This window comes from Marmota marmota, unplaced genomic scaffold (genome assembly GCF_001458135.2).
Source record: "Marmota marmota marmota unplaced genomic scaffold, marMar, whole genome shotgun sequence".
NCBI classification, from domain to species: Eukaryota; Metazoa; Chordata; class Mammalia; order Rodentia; family Sciuridae; genus Marmota; species Marmota marmota.
In genome coordinates this window covers 961864-986844 of record NW_025999913.1, presented here as the reverse complement: position 1 = coordinate 986844, position 24981 = coordinate 961864, and the positions used below count along the sequence as shown (strand labels likewise).

At 38.8% G+C, this 24981-nt stretch overlaps 1 protein-coding gene, 1 long non-coding RNA gene and 1 pseudogene across 17 annotated transcripts in view; 1 reads left to right on the top strand and 2 right to left on the bottom strand.

Moving 5' to 3' along the window:
- The window catches only part of Prpf4b (pre-mRNA processing factor 4B), a 39575-nt gene extending 16963 nt beyond the window's left edge, over window positions 1-22612 (bottom strand). For all 16 annotated transcript variants that reach the window (XR_007346173.1, XR_007346175.1, XR_007346174.1 and 13 more), the window contains exons 1-6: window positions 22432-22612; window positions 13674-14873; window positions 11175-11351; window positions 4269-4424; window positions 2859-2940; window positions 1446-1656 (exon numbers count right to left, since the gene is read on the bottom strand). Coding sequence is in view for 1 of the 16 variants with exons in the window: in XM_015493972.2 (XP_015349458.1) it covers window positions 1446-1656; window positions 2859-2940; window positions 4269-4424; window positions 11175-11351; window positions 13674-14873; window positions 22432-22472 (1867 nt within the window). In the remaining 15 variants the exon portion in view is untranslated. The remainder of the gene's footprint in view (window positions 1-1445; window positions 1657-2858; window positions 2941-4268; window positions 4425-11174; window positions 11352-13673; window positions 14874-22431) is intronic.
- LOC125615563 lies at window positions 4351-9372 on the bottom strand (annotated as a pseudogene).
- A 209-nt stretch (window positions 22613-22821) lies between the features above and the next one.
- LOC125615564 lies at window positions 22822-24570 on the top strand. Its single transcript, XR_007346179.1, has 2 exons — window positions 22822-23766; window positions 24431-24570. It is a non-coding gene; the product is annotated as an uncharacterized LOC125615564 (long non-coding RNA).
- The last annotated feature ends 411 nt before the right edge of the window (window positions 24571-24981 follow it).

Genomic DNA, 24981 nt, shown 5'->3' with positions numbered 1-24981 from the left:
GATTCAGAAGGACATTTGAAATCTACTAAAAAGGGCTGCCTCCATACTCTGACTGAAGAGAAAATAACTTGAGCTTAAACAAATGAAAACCAAAGGGGGAAAACGGCTAAAGACTCAAACATATCAACAACAAAAACCAAAATGGTACTAACAATAAAAACCCATCAAAACTGAATGAAGGGGGCTGGGGATGTGGCTCAAGTGGTAGCACGCTCGTCTGGCATGCGTGCGGCCCGGGTTCGATCCTCAGCACCACATACCAACAAAGATGTTGTGTCTGCCAATAACTAAATAAATAAATAAATAAATAAATAAATATGTTTAAAAAAAAAAAAAACTGAACGAATAGGGCTGGGGATGTGGCTCAAGTGGTAGCGTGCTCGCCTAGCATGCGTGAGGCACTGGGTTCGATTCTCAGCACCACATAAAAAGAAAATAAAGATATTGTGTCCACCTAAAACTAAAAAATAAATATTTAAAAAAAAACTGAATAAATACTAATGAATTTTCTCTGGAGGTTGCCAGGGCACTGTTTTTTATTATAAAAATTGGTCAATACACAGAAATAACCATACATTCACCCTGCTTTTCCTATACAAACTGTATTCTGGAATAACCAAAAGTGGAAGTTTCTTTCATAGAAGAACTAAAATTTAACAATTAAAAAGAATGATAGAAAAAAAAATCACCATATTGGAACCCCCGATGAAATAATGTACCTAAGTAATGATCAAGGACTGCTAAAATCATTAGGTAAACATCCAAAGGCAAACTATATTAAATAGATGTGGTTCGGTTCTCATTATCCTAACACATTCTTTCAATGGCAATAAAACAGGACAACTGTACACCACATGTGATACAACAGTACAACACTACTAATATAATATTTTTGCCAAAAAAAAATTAAACCTAAATCTACTGGTTTCTAATGTCAGCTATTAATTTTCAAGAAATACTGGCGTTAGAGGAAATCTCAGTACCCTGATGAGTAGTAGCAAGAGGAGAAAAACAAAACAGGATTAGAAAGAAAGAACTACTAAAGCTGAAGAAAGGTTTAAGAGATATCTATCCCATATAATTGGATTTTGAGTCAAACCATCCAACTGTCAATAGTCACTGATAATAAATATTAAAAGATTATCCATTTCATTACATATACATATTCACCTGAAAATCAGCAAGCAGAACAGAAGGTGGCGAAAATGTGGGAGTTCAGTATACTATTTTTTGGGACATGTGAATGAATAAAGAAACATATATACAAAACATTCATTACAATATATCTAATATATTACTGTGATATAGTTAGCAGGAGCAACAATTCTATTCCTTTTCACTTTTCCTCAATCCCAAATCTCATTGAAAGTATGGTCTCTCTAAAAAGTTATACAGCTGAAAATTCAGAGAAATGCATGGCCAGGACAAAAATCTATTTTACTCACCATTATTCTGTTCAACAGTCATTAAATTATGCTTGGCTTTTACTGATGCCTCAAATGTATCAACGTTTTCCCGTTCATACTCTTTAACATCAGCAGCTACTCGCTCTAGGATGTCATCTGGAGAAGGTGATCGTGTTCTAGTACTGCTCTGGGGGCTGCTTGGTTCAGATGGTACAGACATATTGCTATCTTCAGCAAGGTATTTATATTTCTGTAATTAACAATATGACATATTTTCATGAAATTGGATGCTAAATGAATTTATTACTTAATTTGTTAAGAGTTGTTGCACTGAAAAGTTAACAGTGTCCATGTAAAACAACAATATTTATACCTTGGTTTAATCAGATCCACGATCCCTTATGTAATTTCAAAATTCAAAAGAATTCTCAAGTTTGCCCCCTGCCTCTGTTTGGTGCACATTAATCACGTGGCAAAACCTGACCTGACCAGACCAGATGAGATGCTGTTTATCATCTTATTTATTCCCTCAGTGTAACCATCAGTACATCTCATTTTAGAAATACTAATGTAATAATCATGGGTCACTTCAGATGTCACTGAGGTGCTAAATGATATACACAGATGCACCATATTACCTTCCTAAAATGCAAAAATTTCTAAGTTCTGAAGCACCTCTGGCCCCAAGGACTGGAGATAAGGGCTATCATAGTAGCTCTCTTTTTGTCATCTGTCATGAGAGAAGGCATTGTAGAAGGACTGACGCCCACAAATGACCTACTGTACATAGCTTTATCTAAGGCTAGCCAACAAGAAACTAAGAGTTTTCTATGGTAGCAAATCTCATCAATGAAGGACTTTATCACGATCTGCGAATAACACCCTTTTCCCATTTAATTTTCTCCATCCCTCCAGTCTTCCTCCATTTATTATTTTGTTTGTTTGTTTTGCTTTGTGGTGCAGGGGATTGAATTCAGGGCCTTGTGTGTGCAAGGCAAGCACTGTACCAACTGAGCTATATCCCCAACCCTATTATCACTCTAGTCTTAAAATTAGTTTTCAAATGTTTCATAAACAACCACATTTGCACTAGAAAGCTTGCCATTACTTTATAGACATTAAAATGTTTGCTTTTACAGTTAAAGGCATTTATTTTTGCTAAATAAAATTCCTCTAATCTATTTAGAATTTATGTTCATTTTTAGAAAATGAAACCTCAAATTCTCATGTCTTACAAAGGAAGTTTATATCAAAATTCCATGTATAATAAAGAGAAACATCTATTTTAATAACTAAAGTAACTCCTTCAAGTCTCAATAAGTTTGTGTGCTTCTTTTCTGAAGACCTCTTCAGATGTCATTTCTTTATTAAAGTAAAAAATCTGCACTAGAGCAGTGACTACTCAAGAGAACTGATTATAAATAAATAAATAAATAAATAAAAATCACATACCTGGACAATTGCCTGCCTTTGTATTCTTCTCTGTTCTATTAGAGCTTCTTCATCTTCTTCCTCTACATCAAAATCTTCGAGGCTTAAAAAAAAAAAACAACACCAAAAACGTTTTTCAAACATCCTTAAGATATTCTATAACTATAACTCTTTTACGTCTTAATATTATAGCTGGAAAATGTCATTAAGAGCAAAAAAAGCCATAAGCCACATTACTTGTTTTTCAACTGTGTCAGTTTTCTGATATGGAATGCTAGTAATATACCTTTCCTGTCTATTTTCTTCTCACTTATTTCGTGGTACCCAAACTGGGAACAAGAAAGATCCCTAATTTAGAAAAAGCACCACTGGCTCTTTCAGGGCTTTCTTTATTTTACCTCACTGATACTCAATTTTATCACCTATAACAAAGAGGTCTAGGACCTTTTCTGGGTCACAGAACCCTTTCAACGCTTATGAAAGGTATTGGTCCCTTTCATATAAAAAATACACATGCAAACACTTGTTTGTAATCTGAAAGGTAATGTGACTCAATTATTGAATACTGTCCCTGGCCCTCCCTCCCTTCTTGTCCCTCCAAAGACCTCCTCCTCAGCTTTTTGATCCTTTTCAATGCAACTTTTCCATTATCCTAACTGCTAAATGTGCTGTGCAGACACAAAAGCCAACTGTTATGATGATATCAGGATCTATGTTGAGCACACATTCCCTACCCAACTTTCTTAATTATCAAACTTTCATCAAGGTCTCTCAACCTTAGTGCTATTGTTTTTGGTATGGACAATTAATTTGTGGAGGACTAGCATGTGCACTGGAAGATGCAGTATCCCTGGCCTTCTGCCATTAGATAGCAATTGCCAAAATGTCTCCAAGGAAGTAAATAGCCCCTTTTGAAAACTACTGCACTAAATTGGTTTTATGTTTACGGTATTCCATTTAGACAACCAAGTGTGTGTTTTAAAACTTAGTTTCTGTTATTTTATTAGTCATTGAAAAGTTTCTCCATCTTTACATTGTAAAAGGTTGTTACCTGCCACCAGCTATCTCCAAATACCAAGCAGGCAACACTTAACATAAAATGAAATGTCATAAATTTCGTATAGCAATTTCTTCCCCAAAACTGGTAACTCAGATTGGCAGGACAAATATGTCTATTATTCCCAATAAAAATAAAGGGAAGACTCACAATAAAATGATGGACCAGAATTCACAACAGCCAAAGTGGACATTTCTAAATTTGGAAAACCGTCACCTCCACCATAAATTTGCCCAATCATCACAAAAGGTTAACTTTTAACTCAGGAAAAAATGACTGATTCACTTAAAATAATCAAGTGGCCACTTAAATTTTCTAGTCAAACAGTTTCTCTAAACAGGAAAAATAAAATTATGGTTAAATTTTATTCTTACTTATCATCAGATGAAGACTCCTGCTCAACCTTCATTCCTTCAGAAAGACTTCCTTTAAATTTATCTTCCTTTACTTTGCTTCTGCTTCTTCGTCTGCGACCACCTCGTGATCGAGACCTCCTTCTCAAGCGTGATCTGCTCCTACGACCTCTGTCTCTATTTGAAGATAAAGAAGATATATACATATTTTGAAAATGTCAAAATGGGGGAAGGCACATGTGTGGGGAGAAGAAATAAGAGAACTTTACTTTCTGCTCAATTTTATCATGAACCCCAAACTCCTTTATAATCTACTTAAAAAAAAGGTAATTTAAGAAAAATAACAGTATCACAACAACATCAGTGTAACTAGACATAACAGAACTAGCTACTGTTCTCAGCAAACATTTTAAACTAAATTTTTTTTTTCTCATGAACAAAGACTTGTATGTTAAGCTCTATGAGGAATAAATATGTTTCTTTGCATTCCTCCCCCCGACCCCCGTGCTAGGAATTGAACCCAGGACCTTTTGCATGCTAAGCAAGCACTTTAGCACTGAACTACATCCCCAGCCCCTCTTTGCATTCTTTTTTTTGATGTTGAGAAACATAATATTTTAAAAGATGAAATACTCTAATACATGCAAAATAAAAATTTGAAACTGACATTGGGGTAACAACACTCTGTGGTGTAAACTAAAAAGTTAGAGGAAAATAATAATTAAAAAGAATTAATATAAAATATGCTCACAGTAGCTTTCCCCCATTTTTAAATCACCCAGCAAAGTAATATTCTTTCCACACTGAGTATACTCCTAATTTAACGAGACTGCTTAAAAAAAAATTAACAAAAAAGGAATAAGAAAAAAAGAAATGAATCCATGACCTCCCTCCTGCCCAATTAATAACAAAATTCAGTTGATGAACGGAGGTGGGGTGTAGGGGTTAAACCACAATCAGCAGATTACCAGTTTTCTGTTCCCCACTCCTATGTAGGCCTTCTGGGTTTGTGAGCTGTGTGCATGGCTCTGACTTCTGGAAGATTCCTCTTGGGCATTTAACATTGGGGCAGGGATGAGTGTTCACCTATGATTTCTTAGGTATAAATGGAGAGGGGCAGAAAATAAGTTTCTTCCTTTTAGCCTGGTGGTGGAAGAAGGGATGTGGGGGGTGGATTTGCTAATTCATAGAATTGGAATTCACTGGCAGTAAAGTCCTGAGCAAAGACTCTCTCTTAAAACCTGAGACAGCAGGGTACAGCCTTCAGACACGGTGCAGGCCGAAGTCCTCAGCCTCACACTGTGATCCCACATCTTAGCACCCCGTTGGGGTATAGTGTCAGATCCCTGAGGCACTGGATTGGAAGCACTCAGGTCAATATCAAGCTCATGGAACCACCCAAGATGGCAGTCTGCCCCACCTTGGCCTCCGTGCTTACATCGGCCACGGACCCAGGAACTACAGCTCACTGGTAAAGCCCACCAGTGTTCTCCCTGCCTACACCAGGGGCCCACTGAAGAGCGCACAACGACTGCCTAGTAGTTAACTGGGTGCCACCTTCCCCTTGCGTACACAGGCCAGCAGTGCTAATGCGCTAGTGCTCATGCACTTGACGCCCACCTTGAAGGTGAACAGTAGTACTGTGAATTGTCACTAGCCACTGCCATGGAGCACGAGCCCATCAGGAATTTGAGGTTGAGTGACAGGCCCTGTGACACCTCCAGCAGCAGCTTTAGTAATACCTGCTCCACCCCATGACAACAGTGTGTCATTATTCGGTAGCGGTCCACCAGGCCTGGCTGAGCAGACTGCTGTGGCCATCACAGCCAGATAGGTTGTGTGGGCTGACCATTCGGTCAGCAACACTAACAGGTTGACCAGCTCTACTTGACTGTCTTGGTCTTTTCCAAAGTGGCCCATGTTAAGCTGTTTCTGCACCACATGGGTAAAAATGGAGAGCCCTTCACACATGCAATAGTGTCCTGGCACTACTCAAAGGACTTGCACCGGCACAAGAGGCAGGGCCCTAGAAAAGTACTGTATTAGCCTTGCTTGACAGCAGAAGCAGGTCAGCTACCAGTCGTAACTTGCCCTCATAGTAGTAGCAGTCACCAGCTGCTTCTGTGGCTGTGAGCTGGCCCTAATGAAGGTGCTCTCAGGTGCTGGAGAGACAGCCTGGTTGGTGGGTTTTCCGGCGCTGGCGCTAGCCATCACGTGGGGATGAGGATGGGGTTGCACTGGCATGCCACTGGGGAATCTGCTACTACCAACTCTGCAACTCAGCTGGCCCTAGTGCCTTCCCCACACCATAAGGCCATCACCATCAAGGGCAGAAGGCACTATGCTATGGCAGCTGGAGCCTGGGCAGTGTGGGAGCAAACCTATGAGCCAGAGAACACTGGAGGCTCCTCTGGTCCTGAGGAAAGGCTGCGGCATAAGGCCTCCTAGAAAGCTTGTAGGAAGCATGAACCCCAGCAGAACAAACTCAGTCCATGATCCTCACTGTGGAGCTGCCAGGAAAAGTCTCTTCTTCTGGACATTGCCACCTTCTTGGTCATGGCATGGCCTGGCCGTCTAAGAAGAGAGGGCGGAACAGGGAAGCTGGGAATTGTCCTCCCTTCCCTCCTTCCTTTCTTTCAAATGAAAATCCTTTGGTCTAGGAGGTGCTCCGTCAGTGGCCAGTGGGTGGGCTGTCAGCTGCTGTGACCCCGACAGGAGACACTTCTCCAGGAAGGCTCTGGAACACACAGCAGAACTGGGCACATCTTCTAACTCACTCTGTGGAAGAGGCGCCAGCAGTGGCTGCATGGTTGAGGGTGTGGCAGCGCTGTCCTGGCTGCATGGTGGGAGCGTGTACTGACTACACACAGTGGCTGCCCAGCTTGCACCTTTGCCTGCCTCACGCTGGCTTTTGGCGCAAGTCCATCCTGGCGCTCCACCTTCTTAGGCCCTGCAGCTTTTGATCTCTCTGGAAGCTGTGTGCATTGTGTCTACCCAATCAGAGGGTCCCTGTGTTGCTGTGGCCATCAGTAGGGTGCCAGGCTCCTGCCAACCACCAACTTCACCTGCTTTTCTCTCTGCGTCCCACTGAGTACCAGCCCGCTAGGACCACCGGAGGCTTCCCCTGCCTTTCTTTGTATTCTTATAGTACCAAGGTTGTGTGGTACACAGAAAGCTAATGATCCATACCAATGAATACAGTAAAAATGTTTTCCTCTGGTCTCATCAGTTGAATTGTATGATTACCAAAAGTCAACCCCATTCTCTAAGCTGTTTACGCTATTAATCATACTCATTTTTAACTACCTGATTAATTATGTAAGCTTATGAAAAATATAAAAAAGGTTTTCTGGGAAAACCAAGTTGAAACTATAGGAACAGAAAACACACAGCTGGTTACCCAGGGCTAGAATGAAGGAAGAGACTGACTACTAAGGGAGATGTTCTCTACCCTGTGACTGTATGTGCCTGCCAATACTCAACCTACACAAAAGAAGGTGACTTTTATTTTATACAAATTATGTTTTGGGGATGGGGTTGTGGCTCAGCAGTAGAGCACTCGCCTAGCACGTGTGAGGCAATGGGTTTGATCCTCAGCACCACATAAAAATAAATTAAATAAAGGTATTGTGACCAACTACACTTAAAAAATACATATTAAAAAATTGCATGTTTCAATAAACACAATATAAAGAGAATGTGAATACATGATTGCAGAGATGCCAAGAAAAATCATCAAATGTGCAAATTAGGTATTATTATTACCATCATTACTATTTTGGAGATAGAGTCCCACTATGTTGCCCAGGTTACCCTGGAACTCTTGATCCTTCCTTTTCAGCCTCCTGAGTAGCTGATATTATAGGTATGTGTCATCATGCCCAGCTTTGAAATGTGCAAACTGAATGGAAGAGTAACAAATCAAATAAAGTTGACCATGAGTTCAAACACACAAAGTAGGACAGAGACAAATCTGAGCATAACACTCTAAAGAGGCCAGGAACTCCGTAGACTCTAAAGGATGGAGTACGAGGTAAAAGTTGGAAATAATTGGTTGAAAGCCTATAGAAACAGATTCTTGTATATTCCCCTCCCCACTTCAGTGGAAAATGCCAAACACTCCCTTCATAATGTGACAGAATACTTAAGATACCTGCTGGGCACAGTGGCATGTACCTTTAATTCCAGTGATTGGGGAGGTTAAAGCAGAAGATTGCAAGTATGAGATCAGTTATCAACAACTTAGCAAGACCATGTCTCAAACAAACAACAGCAATAACAAGAACAACAACAAAAGGGCTGGGGGTATAGCTTATTAGTACAGTGTCCCTGGGTTCACTCCTTGGTACCAAAGCAGGGGTGGGAGATTTATTTTCTTGGGGCTGGTAATAGGGTTAGGGTTAGGTATACTCAGTGGTAGAGCACTTGCCTAGTACACAAAAGGCCTGGATTCAATCCCCACCACTAAAAAATAAAGAAACTTTTAAAAAGTTTACTTTGAGGTTGTTATAAAAATTGACACAAGACACTTGGTGGTGCTTTACCAAAAACAGAGGTGAAGAGAAAGTTTACATCATGAAGAACCAGAACTCTACTGTACCAGGTTTATATGTAGGATGTCAGAGAATTCTGAAAAACTTACTAGGCCCAGAGAAAAGACTGGTATTTAAAAAGTCTCTAGTTCCTAAAGTGATACCATGAAGTGGTACTCTCCAGTTGAAGACAATTTCCATTCAGCTTTTTAAGTGTCTAACTATGAAATTAGAACAGAAAACGCTGACTGATGCAGCTTTCTGAGAAAAGTCTTCAAATGAAAATGTGAACAAATAGCAAGAAAAGAGAGAAAGAGAGAGAGCCAGGCACAGTGGTGCATGCCTGTAATCCCAAGGCTGAGGCAGGAGGATTGCCAGCCTCAGCTACTTAGCAAGGCCCCAAAGCAACTTAGTGTGACCCTGTCTCAAAATATTAAAAAGGGCTGGGAATATGGTGTGGGAGACCAACCCTGCAAGTGACTGAGTCACCTCCCCTGCTGGGTGCTGAGGCGCTCAGTCACAGAAATGTGGTAGAGCTTTCCCTACCCTTCTTGGGTTCGAGGGTCGGTGTCTCATGCATGGGTGTGTCTTGCTACAGCCCCATGGGTGGAGCTATGCTCACCTGTTCCTTTGTATGTAATATAATCCCTTGCCTTGTTTAGGATAGAATCTTCCATGGAAGTGCCTTGTGTATGTCCCCTTCTCTTAATGTGCCCTTGGGTGTGACCTACCCAGGTGTCAGTCAACCTGCTGACAGTGGACATCATGAAGATAGACTCAGCCCCCTGAAAACTGACCCCTTGCCTCATTTGAATAGCTTCTCCTCAATAAAAGGGGTCAGCGCGTGCTCTCGCTCTCTCTCTTCCTGCGGACCCGTAAGGTCAGAGGAGCCGTCACAGCGACCCAAAAGAAAAAGGTATTTGTGTCTCTTGTGTGGTTATTTTGCACAGCTCAATTAGCCCAGTTTATCTGGAGTGACCCCTGAGCCTTTTAGTCACGAGAACAGAAACCTGGCAATATGGCTTAATGGTTAAATGCCAGGTTAAAAAACAAAAACAAACCCCAAACAAACAAAAAACAAGACATTTATTATAAATTTAAAGATGAAGAAAGAAAAAAAGCACCCAGGAATCAGAATTAGGCTCTAAAGGGCAATACTGAAAACTAGAGATCAATAGAATGATTTAAAGATTCTCAAAGAATGACTTCAACCAGGAATTCTATTCCTTTCTAAATCAGCAATGAGAATAAAAGGTACTTTTTAGAGATAAAGGCTCCAAAAAATGTCCCTTCTATGTGCTCACAAAGCTATTAAAGATGGGTTATCAAAACACAGGAATGATTAGAAAAAGATCACACGGGAGTCACATGAAATAAAGAGGGAATACCAAGAGGATGGCAGAAGGAAAGCAATACAAGGATAACTGTATTAGCAGTCATAGAGAATGATGTGGAGAAGTCAACAACGAGAATTAGAAGAAAGGTCCCCTCTTCTCTCCTCCCACCACTATTTGCTCAGCAGGGAACAATCAACACAGGATAATGCTTACACTGACTCTTAAAGCATACAAAATACAATAAAATTGGGTGGAAGATAATTAATTATGCGTAAGGGTGGTATTAAAAAGCCCTCACTGTCCGAAAGTACTCTCAGACCATGTATTTCTACATCCAGGAATATAGTATACAAAAATTTTCAGAGATATGTAAATACAAGCCTTGGATATGTTGTCTTTAAATCATATTCAATCAAAAATATTATAAGATTGGCAAGTGAATGTTCATCTATGGTTTAATGTACATATGCATTTAAAAACATGATTCCCTACTTTAAAAACATTCTTTTTGATTAACTACATGTATGTTAGAAAAAAAATGGTTTTCTAACAGTGAATTACATAGGTTTTTGACCAAAACTCCTCAGGAGTCAATTATACATAATAATTATAAAAAGAAACTTCAGGTACTTATTTACCACCCCCTGAGCCTGTCAGCTAAAACACCAAGATCTTTAAACCTAGCTCATTTAGTATTTAGCTCTCTTTAAAAAAAGGGAAAGTCCTACTTTTAAAAAATATATATATATATTTTTTGGTGGTGCTGGGGATTGAGCCCAGGACATTGTGCATGCAAGGCAAACACTTTACCAACCAAGCTATATCCTCAGCCCTTAAAAGACTGAATTTTTAATGAACAATGATTTGATGGGAAACTATATTAAAGACAAATTAATGTTTATGAAACATCACATTCTGGCAAACACAAAATATGGGATCTCAGCTAAAAATTTTCAGAGAAAAATGCTCTATAGGAAAACTTAACTGAGCTAAATGGAGCTTCAAAACATTCAAAGGTTAATTGATCAGTAATAACATATGTAATTAATTATATTTACCTTCTCCGAGGAGACCTGCTTCTTCTTCTCGGAGATCTGCTACGTCTAAGTGGGGAGCGCGACCTTCGTCTAATGGGAGATCTACTTGTTCTTCTTCGGGTTGGAGACCACCTATTAATAGGGCTGGCATCTTTTGATCTTTCACGTCTACTGAGGATATCATCTCGAGGTCGTGTTCTTAAGGGGAAAAAATGCAAGTTAACAGAATAACAAATCGACCTAAAAGAATCTGTTCTACATATAAAGAATATCTTAAGACATCAATCTAATGATAATGATACAAACTGATGTGTTTTAAATAAAAACTTAAATTCAATTGAGGACCACAATGACATTTTGGTATTACGAAACATTCAATAAAAGTCTGTTTGCTAGGCCTCACAATTTGAAGAATGTTAAAGCCTATCCATACTCATAAAGCCATTGATTACAATTTCAAATTAACAACTCAAACAAAAGTTTCCTAAATGGGTAATATCATTCCATTTCCTCAGTTGGAAGTTTATTTCTATAACGTGACATTTCTGCAGTTAAAAATTTTACCTTTAATATCAATTTTGTATAATAGTATCTTACAATGGTAAACCTCAAAATTGAGGAAATACCTCAGCCTCTCCTATGCAAAATCAACTTTCTCATAAGTTTTAGTCTGTTCAACATGATATCAATGTTATTATAAGCCTTTCTGCAACTTCATTTTTTTGGGTTTTGAACATTTCTTTCAGATTTGCATAGAACTAGTCAATCCAAACAATCAGGACAACTTATAAATAGGTTTGTCTTCACAAGTAATAACATTATAGTATTTCCCCCTGGATAAAAACATGAAAACACAACCTGCCTTACGTGTTTGGACATGGTATACAGAACCTAAAAGAATCTTTTTTTGATCTAGCCAAAACAAGCAAAGTAGACTTTGATTCAGAAATGCAGTACTTCTTGATAGGGCCATCTGTGAAAAATTGTTTTTCATATATATTCTGTTTACACACTCTTTTCAAAGACCAGTTAAAAACTGTAAATGATAGGATAAGAATATAGCAGTCAGGGAGAATTATTTGCTTAAATGCAATGAAAATAAAAATGCTTAACCTCTATTGATAGGGCATTCAAATTTAAAATGTCCCCTCCCCTTTTTAAGGTGACAAACTGGTAATTATATGATTTCTTAGTTAATAAGGGTTTGGAGAAAAGGACTGTCTGCATAGTCTTGGAAGCAGAAGGCGGTTTAACTTTCCTGAAAGGAAATTTGGCAGTAAGACTTTCTAAAATGTAAATGCACACACCAGGAGACTTTGCAAGTCAACTTCTCAGAATCATTTGCTGAAGCTTCACACATAAGCCATGAAGATCTTTGCACACAACAGTGAAAAACGTGAATCAATCTAAATTTTCATCAGTTTCAACAAAACTGGATACTTTGGGTACATATACCCTGAGAAATACATACCATGTTATTATAAAGAATTAAAAAGATTCTATATGTAATGTCACTGAAGTATTCATAAAAGAATACTATGTTAATGTAAATAATTACTCCATTTTTATAAGAAAACACTTATATTTGCATAGAAAACGGGTTAGAAGGTACAAAATTGTTGGAGTGGTTATAGAAGGATGGAGGAGAGAACTTATGGGTTTCTGCATTATTTGAATTTCTCTTTAGCACATATAACTTTTGTAATTAAAAGCATTTTGTCTGTTTCAAATACACAGGTCTGGTATTGAATTGCCTCTTCAAACTGAAAGACTATCAGGATAACTAAGAAACACTTTCAATACGACAATCAACAAGACTAATACGTGCTTCAACACAAAAAGTTAAAGGGAGGCTATTTCATTAAAACATACCACTTAGAAGTGAAGAGCAAAGAATCAAAAGTATCTCTAAAAGCACTGTGAAAACAACACTTGAAATTTCTGAGAATGTGATGACTTAAACTCTAAAATTATACTGATACCCATACAATAAAAAACTAATATGAATATAGTAAATGGCTAGGAATTAATATTCTTATAAGCTAACATTTTCCTAATAAGCAAACCTTTGCCAGCAAGTGTATACAGTTACTGAATATATAGCAGATAATAATAAAACCAGTTTCTAAAGTAGTTCAGAATGGTCTGAATCTCCCTACACACATCCCCAAATTTAGTTCTGTGATCCTATAATCACATAGCTTCTGATTCTACCTCATTTAAAAATGTGATCTAATCTTCCATCCCCACCAAATGAGTTTTAGATAATCTCATGAAGATTCAGTAGTTAAATTACGTGGATTTAAATGAATGACCTAGCAAATTAGATACTAAATTAAACCAAGAATTTGGAAAAAAAAATACCCAATCTCACTGTCAAAAGCATAAATGCTAATGACAGGACTAGATTATAAAATCATGAACTCACGATTTCCTCATTTTTAACTATCCTTAAGTTCTACTTTCCATTTAAGATACAGCATATCGATAAAAAGCATTAATATTTTGTAAAGACATTACCTCGGAGAAGAAAGTCGTCTTCTTTCGGGTTCTCTTCGTTTTCTTTCTAAGGATCGGCTCTTGGCTCTTCTACCCGGAGACAGAGTTCGAGAAGGTGATTTGCTTTGCTTAGATCTTCTATCATTTAGAAGTGGAGATCTACTTCTTCTTGATTTTTCACGTTGTTTTGGAGTCAAACTTCTTCTTTTAGGACTACGACCAGGTCTTCTACTGGGTGACCTATTTTCTTTCCCAGAAGAAGCATCTTTAGAGGGAGATTTAATTGGCTTCTTTTCTTTATCAGTTTCAGACCTTTTTGATTTTCTGTCTTTGGATCGCGACCTTCTGTCTTTGGATTTACCTCGTAAGTCAACTGGGGATCTGGATTTTTTACCTCGATCACGACTTCTACTTTCATTTATAATTGGGGATTTTTTCCTATCTTTTGTCTTACTTTTATCTTCAATTTTAATCTTCTCATCATTAGGAGATCTGGCCTTCCCAATTTTCTCTTGAGATCGCCTTCTAAGGGTAGGGGATTTTGATTTTCTTGCTTGATCTTGAGACTTACTTCTCTTGGATGGACTTTTGGACTTCTTCCTTTCCTTTGACTTGCTCCTAGTTATTTTCTCTTTAATTATTTCAATACCTCCCTTACTTTTCTTTTTATCTGACCTATGTCTAGTCCGTTCTTTGGATCTGCTTTTACTTCTTTTTTTTGTACTATTTTTATTGTCCACAAGTTCAAGTTTACCTTTTGCACTTGAAGATCTAGTACTAGATCTATTTCCATTTCTTGCCTTTTCATGAATCTCCCCTTCTTCTTCAGAGCCAGACTCATAACCTTGTAAAATGAGCCCCATCCCAGACTGGACCTTTCCTTCCATTAACTCATTGTCAAGTTCAGCTTTAATCAAGGCTCTCTGCTTTTCCAAGTCTTCAAGCAAAGCTAAATCATCAAGTTTAGTTCTTTTTGCTGGGGACATACCTTCTTTGTCAGAAGCATCAATAACTTCTTTTCTTTTGTGTTTCTTATGTTTATGTTTATGTTTATGTTTTTTATCCTTGTCTTCTTCTGAGGAATGTTTATGTTTCTTATGTTTACTTCTGTGTTTATGTTTCTTTTTTTTGTGACGACTGTGCTTATTTTGAGATTGGTCTTCTGATACTTCTCCATTTTCTTCATTTATACTCTTTTCAGAATTATCAGCATCTTCCAGCCTGTAAATGCAGGAAACACATTTTATTTCTCTATTTTTTCTTTAACTTGTTGCTCATGGTTGCATCCACAAAGTATTAGAGCAAACAAATAATGGGGTAGATTGGGAGACAAATCTCCTTTTCCAACTTGAAGTTCAGAAAACTTCCTCTATAATAAATCTAACAGGTCATTTGTTTTGAGCATATTTCACCCAATCAACCCTTGCACATCCTGAAAAAAATATCTCGAGCCAATAATGAGCTGGTCCCAAAATAAACAATCAATGTACACTGCTGATGTTGGCAGTATAATATCCCCAAGGGTTAAAACTTCAAAGAAAACTAACCAGGAGTGAGGACTCTTGACCTTAGCTGCCACAAAGCAACTATGTGACATTAAAGAACATTTTACAAATCAACTACACTTTAGTTTAAGCAATTTTATATGGTTTGACTCAATATTTGTTCAAATTATTTAATCTTTCTGATTTCCAAATGAGACATTGGTTTCTCAAACTATGTTCATATTATCAGGTGCTATGCAAAACCAAAACAAAGCCAAGGGAAATTTTGTGCTTACATGTTTGAATTGTACTGGGTTTAAGAGTTTGATTCTAAATTTATTATGCCCACAGTGCTTAGTAATTCCAGGTTAACTACATGGTTCAACAGTATTACAGATGCTCTTTGACTTATGATGGGGTTATGCCCTGATAAGCCCACCCTAAATTCAAAACATTCTTTTTATAAAATATAACTAACACACCAACCCTACTAAATGCTATACTTAACTTTCCCCTTTAAAGTGATTCCATAATAAATCATATCCTAAAATAAGATCCAAAACAAAACTTTAAACTGGATTCAGGACATCACACTATTTTTAGAGGAAGATATGGATTATTTTGTCAAGGCTTCAAATGATATATTCTGTTACAGTTTGAATCGGCAATGTCTTCCAAGGGCTCACATGTTGAAGATTTGGTTCCCAGCTGCTGGTGCTACTGGGAGGTAGGGGAAACTTTGGGAGGTAGGCTGAGTTGGAGGAATTAGATCACTGGGGGAATGCCTTTGAAGGGTTTATTTTGTCCCCAGCAACTCTCTGTCCCTCCTGGCAGCCTCAAGGTAAGCAGGTTTGTCCACCTCACCCTCCACCCCAAGTCACAGGGAGGGGCCAAGTGATCCCAGACTGAAAACTCTGTACCAATGAGCCAAAATTGTTTTAAGAGCTCACAAGCTTATTCAGCAAATCTTGAGGTTTTTTTTTTTTTTGGCAGGGGGTGGGAGGTGATACTGGGGATTGAACCCAGTGGCAAGCTATATCCCTGTCTCAAGAAAATTTAGGCAGCGTCTAAGTTGCCCACTCTGGCTTTGAACTTGTGATCCTTTTAACTCAGACAGCTGAGAAGCTGGGATTACAAGGTATGCACTACTGAGCCAACTTGTAGTAAAAAAAAAAAAAAAAAGATCACCACAGTACGCATTAAGCTAGGTATCAGGTAAACAATAATATACAAAACAATAATATACAAAACCATAATACACTGAGGGACTGCAATGATGAAGGCACAAATAAAGGCATTAGTGGGGAAACACTGAAGGATCACTTAAACTCATTTTTAGAAATAGTCAGGGGTGTATTTTGTAGATCACAGAAAAGAAACCCAAAGTGATTTATTAAGTAGGGACTTTGAAGAAAGAGAAAAGCTGTTAACTGAGAAGAAATGTGGATTTAAAAATAAAAGCTAAGTATCACTGTTCTAAAAAAAAGTGAATTAAAAAGAATTTCAGAGAGAAAAGTTGCAAAAAACTTAATCATACACAGCAAACTATAAACAGATCAATGTGACTAGGACATCAGACTTGTGGAAGAACATGGTCTAAGAGAAGCCAAGATCTCCAAGTTGATCAATTCCAGGAGACAAAATAAGTTGATTTTGGGAGTGAGAGGTTGAGACAGAACTAAAGGCTCTCTAGAGTCCTAGAGTCGCAGAGGCCCAGGAACTGCAAGACTAGGCAGCTGGTGGGATTGTTTATTAAGGCACTGACATTTCTGAGAATTACAGCAGGAGTTAGGTATAGAGTGTGGTTCTCCAGTCAGGTCTCAGTCTTCAATAAACATGGGGTGGCTGTAAAGGTGTGGAAAATGGAGATATGACTGAGAAGTTATTAGATGACAATGGGGGAGTGCAGTGGAGAACACACAGCCACCACCAGACATCAAATGCAAAGAACTTTTATTCTTTGCCAATCTCCATCTTTGGTACCAGAATATAGGAAAGCAAACAGTAGTGACAGATATGCAGAGGAAGCTGTGTCCTATGATAAAACATCAGGTTTTAACCTGGGCCAACTCTAATGGAGTATGAGAAAATAAAGGAGAAATACTAGTGTTCTCTGGATCATCATTTTTTCCTCAAAGACCTGGAAAAAGAAAATGCAGTACACACAACAACAAAACGCCAACACTGCTCTTTTACAGAAGAAAAAAGAATCAAAGATATAAGTAGAAGATCCAGAAACATTTCAACTTTGTTCCTGATACAGGATACACAGCCATCCATCTCCTTTCCCCAGAAATCTCTTATCCTACAATCCAGAAGATGGGGTATATGTCTTTTTTCCTAAACCTTGACTTACAGGGGAAATGTCTGAAAATATTAGACTAATTCAAATTATGGAGAAACTTTTTAGAGATCAAGAATGGTTGTCAGGCACATAATTCTAGTCACTAAGCTTGAAATCAAACTACCTAGATACTCTCCAAATGTCTTCCAGATAAAAGATAGCTGAGAAGATTAAACAGTCTCTAGAGCCAAAATGCCTAGGTTAAAATCTTAGTTCTACAACTTACTAATTGTGAGGCTTTGGTAAGGATCAATCCTTAGGTATCTCATTTATGAATTGCAGAAAATAACAGTATCTATCTAAAATGGTATTGTGAGGTTTACAATCCTACTTAATATGAACTCCAAAGTGTTACAAAAGCAAGCTGATGTAAGTGAGTAGACACTGGATACATACATTTATTTATTCACATAACTATGTGGAGCAGACAAGGCAGTTACTCTGAATGTTATAAGTTATCAAAGAACATGGATTCTATAGTCAAACTACCTGGTTAAAAATGTTCTAACATGACATAACTGTTGTAACCTTAGGTAAGTTGCTTCTCTATGATTCATTGTCCTCAATTGTGAAAACTGGGGAAATAATACTACAGATAAATCAATTTTGCTGCAACAAGAAACATTCACACTATAAAAGGTTGTCAAACTAAGTACTCAAGAAATGTCTTTTCACATGACAGATATGACTTTGAGAAGGTTTAAGGGACTTGTCTAAGGCCACACATACAACAACCCAGTTAGAAGGCTTATTCTGCCAGTCAGAAGCTCCACCAATTGATTGAAAATGCTTTTAAAATGTCAGATTATGTTGCTACTCTTCATATAACTTAATGCTTATCTTATTCACAGTAAAACTAAAATCCTTTGTGAGGCCTTATCCTACTGCCCCACCTCCCCAAGTCTTGAATCTACTACTCCCCTCATGCATTCATCCTGTCAAACTGCTTTACTTGAACAATAAGTATTTTCTCACCTCAGGGCCTTGGTACTTGTACTTGCCGTTGTCTCCTTCCAGCAATGCTTTCCTCAGATACAAGTATGACCTGTTCCTTTTGTCTACCCAGGTATCTGCTGAAATGTTACTTTCTCAGTTAAGTCTGCCCAACTCCATTTTGGTTGCAGTTCCCATCCCACACATACTCCCTTTCTGTGCTTAAATTTTCTCTACAATAACCACCACCATTCCTAATCTACTTCTTGATGGATACTCTTTTCTTCAGAATTTTTGATCTACTTAGTTCATTGCTCTATCCCTAGAACCTAGAAGATGATTTAACCTACAGCAGGTACTCTAGAACAACCTGCAAAAGCTATATTCACCAAACTAAAGCTGTTTTTTACTTTAACAAACTCCTTGAAAGCTAAGATTTTGCTCTTGTTAAGTTATATCAGCAGTTTCTCAGTCAGGTCTGCCCAACCCCAACCTCAGAATGCACAGATATAATACATGTTCACCTATTTAATGTAGAATACTAAACTGATTTATATAGTCACCCCTTCCCCAAAGACAAGTTTGCTTTTTGATCTTTTTTTTAATGCTTTCTACAGTTAATTTACAAAAGTCTTAGTTGATTTCAATTCAAAATTCTTAAAAAGTTTGCCCATAGAGAGAAAGGTAGAAATTTAGTTCCTAGTGCTTCTGGGAATCAGGATTTATATCATGATGCCCCTCTCCATAAGAACAATTTCCATCAGTGACCTCAGTTTCTACTGTAATTTATTGAATATTATTATGTCAAAAAATAATGAAATGTCTCTCCATGTGATAGATGAGGTTTCCAAGTTCCAGGAGGTTGAAGGACTACCTTTGATTATTTGTTAACCATAATAATCAATCCTAGCATTCTCTTGTATTGGCCTATGCATATGGCAAACTGTCGCCCTCCTCATTTGATCTCTTAAAGCAAATTTCATAGAAAACAAGAATTACACTCTGTGTTTAAGTGCTTGCTTGCCTAGAATGCACAATGCCCTGGTTTCCATTCCTTTTTCCAGTTCCACAAAAAAGGTAGTCTGAATTCAGCATGACAGTGGCATGGCATATTATATACAATGAGCTTGTGCTAAGGCAGCTGAATCAGGCTCATTATCAACAATTTTCTTCTAAAGTCTTGGGAAAAGTTCCCTTGTTAAGAAAACTGATGGTCTTGGACATTAACACTGACAATATCCACTATATAAATTCCACAAAATAAATTTATGCTTTGTATTTACATTTTCCAATTAAACTTTAAACACTTAGCAGGTGGATATGCATACCAACCTGTCCACAACAGGTCTGGCATAAAACAAATACTTATTGAGAACTTATTAAGTTCTAGGTAACATACTTTGAATCACATCATTTGAGAGTAAAGATGAATTGGAAGTGCAGACAATATTGGGGTATTTTAACAGTATTTAAGCTTTATCCAATAAAAACAGTGATGGAACAATTTCAAAATAACATAAAGTACTAACTACCAAATCATTGTTTTTATTTTTACTTCCCCTTTCACATGTATTTTCTAGAGATTAGTGTTAATGAATTATCTGGGAAGCATTCAATTCAGCTTTGGAAACACACAGAACTCATTAATTCTGTGCATAAATGGAACAGTTTTTAAGCTTGAAAATTTTTCTTAAAAATGTTTTTAATGGTAAACAAAGTGAAGGCCACAGTTTAAAAAAAAAGAAAAAACAAGTAATTAAATCTGTTTCTCTTGACAAAATGAAACACCTCTGATTCAGAATTAATACTGATGTAATCCCAAAGACCAGTCTTAACACAAACACCTCTTGCAAATCAAGTTTCGGAATCTAAGTTTCATTAAGTTAGAAATGTCACAGCAAAAAATCATTTTTGGCTTGGGATGCAGGTCAGTAGAGGAGGATATTGTTTAATAGGCACTAAGACCCTGTTTTTAATGCCCAGCACCACCTGCCACCTTTCCTATGGATCTTTCTGAGACACTGACAAGAAGTAAAAATGATTTGAAAACCTTAAAGGTAATTTTAAAAGGAGCCACAATGTATAATGGAAGGCCAGACAATACAATAACTAGGAACGGTGTTTTAGAACCAGACTGCCAAGGTTTAAATGAGTTTGTTGCTTGGTGTGACTTAGGGCAAGTTACTCTGTGCTCCAGTTTCATCATCTGTAAAAACATGGAAAATAACAGTATCTACTCTCATTTAGGTTTTACATGAATTAAATAAGTTTGTTCAATGCTTTGAGGAACATCTTATCTTTGGTTTATGCAAATAAGTTTAAAAAGCTTGAATTTAAGAGTCTAACAATGTAAAAGCCACTACTTAAAAAACCTTTGAGTTAACCCCTTCTTTGTATTTATTCATTCTAAATTTTCCATTTTGAATACATTTCATTAACTATAAAACTGTTTAGATGCTATACCTGAACACTCACCATGATCACCAAGCATAGTAGGTGCTTTCACATCAAAATGTTATTTTAACTATTTTCAAATTAGTGAAAGTAGGACACATATAGACTAAATATTTCATTTACACAAAGCATTATGTATAGAAGGTAGGGGAAACTCAAAACTATCTCAGCTTATTTACAGTGCAAGGGACTAAACAAAGGGTATATATTATTAAAATCAAGTATTATTCAAATATGTAAATGAAATATAGCTGACTCACTCCTCAAAATGCTATACAGCATAAGATTTGTATTCTAATTGTGCCACAGTTTACTCGTTGAAAAACAACAAGAAGCTGTAAGTCTAGTTAAAACTTTTAGAGTCCGTTTTTTCTCTGCTAAGTCATATTATGGGGGCAAAATGCAATTTTCAAATGCCTGGAATAAAATAGTTCAATTCTCCATCTAGCTGAGAAAATCAAGTGACTAAGGAGCCCAGAACTGGCTGCACAGCAAAGAAGTGTCGGATTGTTTGGTGGCAAAACTTTCCCCCTTCGCAAGTTGCTGGAAGGGTATACCTACCTCTTTCCTAAGATGGATGGAAACAAATAATATAGATGCAAAAGAGGGTTGCTACAGGAATATTGTTTTAAAATCCACTCTTTTAGGTTCTTGTTTTAAGTTTTCCCAGTATAAACATGAAAAACAGAATACTGCTTTTAGTTAAGCAACGATTTGCTTAAGTATGTTTTCACACGGTTGCAAGGATTCTTACACTAGCTTAACTACAGAAGTACAGTTCAGTTTGTAAGCAGTTAGCTGCAAATCCCACTCTTCTTTCATTCGTCCTCCTAAAGAGAGGCTCTAAAATCCGGCAAAAACAAAAACAAAAAACAAACCCCCAAACCAAAAAGCAGGCCTCGATCTTACTTTGCCTCAAGTTTGCAAGTTGCCAATAGGCAGGGGAAGAAAAAAACAAAACGGAGGTGGCTGCTGCAATAAAAGTTCTGGGTAGAGAGAGAAGGTTTAAGGCTAGCCAGGGCCAGTTCTGGGACGGTCAAAGAGTGCGACCCTAGCACCCCTTTCTCGATCCTTTTCGGTCCTAAAACTGACAGAAGTAGGACGAGGCGAGGAACTATATGCGGAAGAAAAGACTGAAGGTTTGCCCCGCCTGACTCCACTGCCCCTCGAGTCCCCAACACCATGCCGCCGAGTGCTCAGACAGGAGACCTAGGCTCTGTCCCCGGGAGAGGAGTCGGAAGGCGCAACCTCAGAGCCTTGGCAGCCGCCACACGCACCGGACCTGTAGAGGCCGCTCGCGCCTTCGCCTCCCGGGGCAACGACGCGCGACAGGCCGCGGCCGCCTTTGCCCCAACAGCCGCGGCCTCTGGGAAAGCGAAGCTCGAAGGCCGCCAGCCTTGCTCTCCACGCCTCCCGCCCCACAACGAATCACTCGCAGAAACGCAAAGTTTGGCTCTCGCCGTTTAGGCCTGAACTTTCCCGCCGGTCCGTGCAGGTCTCCACGGTTTCCCACTCCGCGGCTCCCCGGGTTCCGGCCTCCAGCCCACTAACAGAGACTACTTACTCTGGCTGCTCCCGCAGCAACTGAGTCTCCGCGGCAGCCATCTTGAACTTCCTGACTCCTCGGCGGCACTAGCTGCGGTTCCCCGGACGGTGGAAGCTAGTGGAAGTGGAAATGGGGGGGTGAAAAAAAGCCGTAGCGCATGTGCAACGCGCGAAGGGGAAAGCGGTACTCTTAACTCCGCGCTAAGAATCCGGATATAAAACCCTACATCCGGGGACGGAGTACGGAGCGTCGTGACGTAACTTCCGGGCCCGTGGGGGCGGTGCCCGTTGAAACTAAAGGCGAGTGATTTGCCGGGCTTGATCTGCGGTCAATGTTGTAACGGAGCAGTTCTCGGAACTTGCTGGCGAGGGAAACAAAGGGAGTGGGTTATTCTTTTCGTGTGCGCGGTTCCCAGAGCTGGTTCACTATGGGCCCAAAGTTGGGTGAATAAATAATATTTTTGTCTCTTCCTTGTTGCTGTTTGATTAGTGGAGGGCTCATAGGCCGGTTTTACTTTTCTCAACCATGATGTGAATTGTCTCCCAGGTCCCCTTTTGGTCTTGGAAATGTTTAATTTGGAGACTAAGCATCCTGATAGGACAGGATAAGTGGGGGAGAAGAACAAGCACACAAGTTTATATTTGATGCTAGATTGTGATTTTGAAGCCAGTTCCAGACTTCCTCAAACCAAATTTTTAAAGAAGAAAAAACATGTAAGAACATACTGGCAAAAACTTTCTTTAAAACTTCCTCACCAACTATAGTTGCTTGGTAATATCACTTGGGCGAGTGAAATGCGAAGATTTCAGGGACTCCCCCAAAACTACGTTGCTTTTTTGTTTTGGAAAAGTTTTTTTTTTTTAAGCCACAGTTAAAAGTAAACATCAACTTAATTTATTAATTCATCAAACGTTTACAAGCGACAGACTTATGCCCAGCATTCTATTCTTGCATTTCTTTCGGAACTCAGGAACACGTGTACCCGAAAGCAACCCCCCGTAGGCGCCGTTTAAGCCGGCCGGCGAGGAAGGAACAGACAGCTCAGCGGCGGAAATAGACCCCCGGAAGCCTTCCGAGGTCTAGGGAGGCGCATGCGTGCTAGCGTCTTTGGGCCGGCGTGGACGGATCTGATGTGCAGCCCGACTTACGGTTCCGGCTGTGCCCCCCTGCTGTCGCGGAGCGCTTCCTGCTTCTTTCCGTTGGTGCCAGCGCGGCCCGCCGCCTACTTAATGCCTTTTCTCGCGCGCGCGGAGTTCCCGGCCCGTACTCTTCTACCCCTCAGGGCAGCGGCGCACTTGCCACCGTCTCAGTGAGGCTGTTTTTCCGCAGTCGCCTGTCGGCACCGAGTAGTAGGTGGGTGTTAACAGCCCTGGCCCGGGGTTCTGTCTGGCAGACTCGGCTGGACCCCACCGCCTCCGGTGTGATAAAGCCGAGACCAGCCCTGTTTGCTAACAGAGACCATGGAAACCACAGCACTTGGCGCCCCGTCGTCGACAAACAATACAAAAAATTTACTGGCTTGGATATAAGGTGTTGGGGACAAGTGTGCATTTGTGAACATGTCGATTTTTTTTTTCCTACCGTCTTTGCTTGCTTCCTTTTAAGCATTATTCCAAACGATGCACAAAACAGAAATAATTTGAAAATATTTTTAATTGTGTTCCTCGCGTGGAAAGGGATTAAATTTGCACCCTCTGAGATACGTTGCCATCATCAACTTCAATAAGCCCTCGATAGGCTCATTTAGTTTGTAACAAAGGCTACAAACTAAAATAACGAATATCATAAAATCCTTTGAAGAAATGTATTGGCCCATCTATAGTCTCCAGATGTCAATTAAAAGACTGTAGATCCCTATTTAGATAATACCTTAACCTGTCTAGTTTAGACCTAGTCCTAAAATTAGGAGCTATTTGCGTGGACACGCTGGACTGTTTCTCCTTTATTACAAAATATTAACACGGATTTTTTTCTTTAGTCCATAAGGATGTAATTTAGCTTTATGTTTTTGAAGCAGGTCTGGTGCAATTATGAAGATCATACAAAGCAAAAGGAAAAAACCCACCCTCCATTCCTCACATTGAACCAACATTAATATGTTCGCTTGTTTGGCTTTTTTTCATATGAAATATTAAATTGTCTTGCTTTCATGTAAAACGTGACAGTCTGCTTTTACGTGTAAAGTATTCAACTTTTATGTAATTCTGGTTTCAAGAAAACATTTTTTTATATCTTCACCATTTCCCTTATTACTAGATTTCCAGATTGTTTCAGTTTTGCAATATTGCGAATTAACGTTTGGAGTTACCCTTTCTCACTGTTATGCATATATATTAGTGATTTTTTAAAATAGGCTTATATTTTAAATTTGGCTTCTTGCTGAGGGCAGCAAATACTCCAGTATAATGACAGTAGGGTGATTAAGAGAGTAGGAAAGCTAGAAAGAGAGCTTGTGGAATTTGAATTGCATTAAAAATTGCTGGACAGTAAGTTGAGGGGGAGGAGTGACAGATGTGATTTAATTTGTCTTAGAATGTTCACTTGGCTGCTTCCTGGAGAGAAACTCTG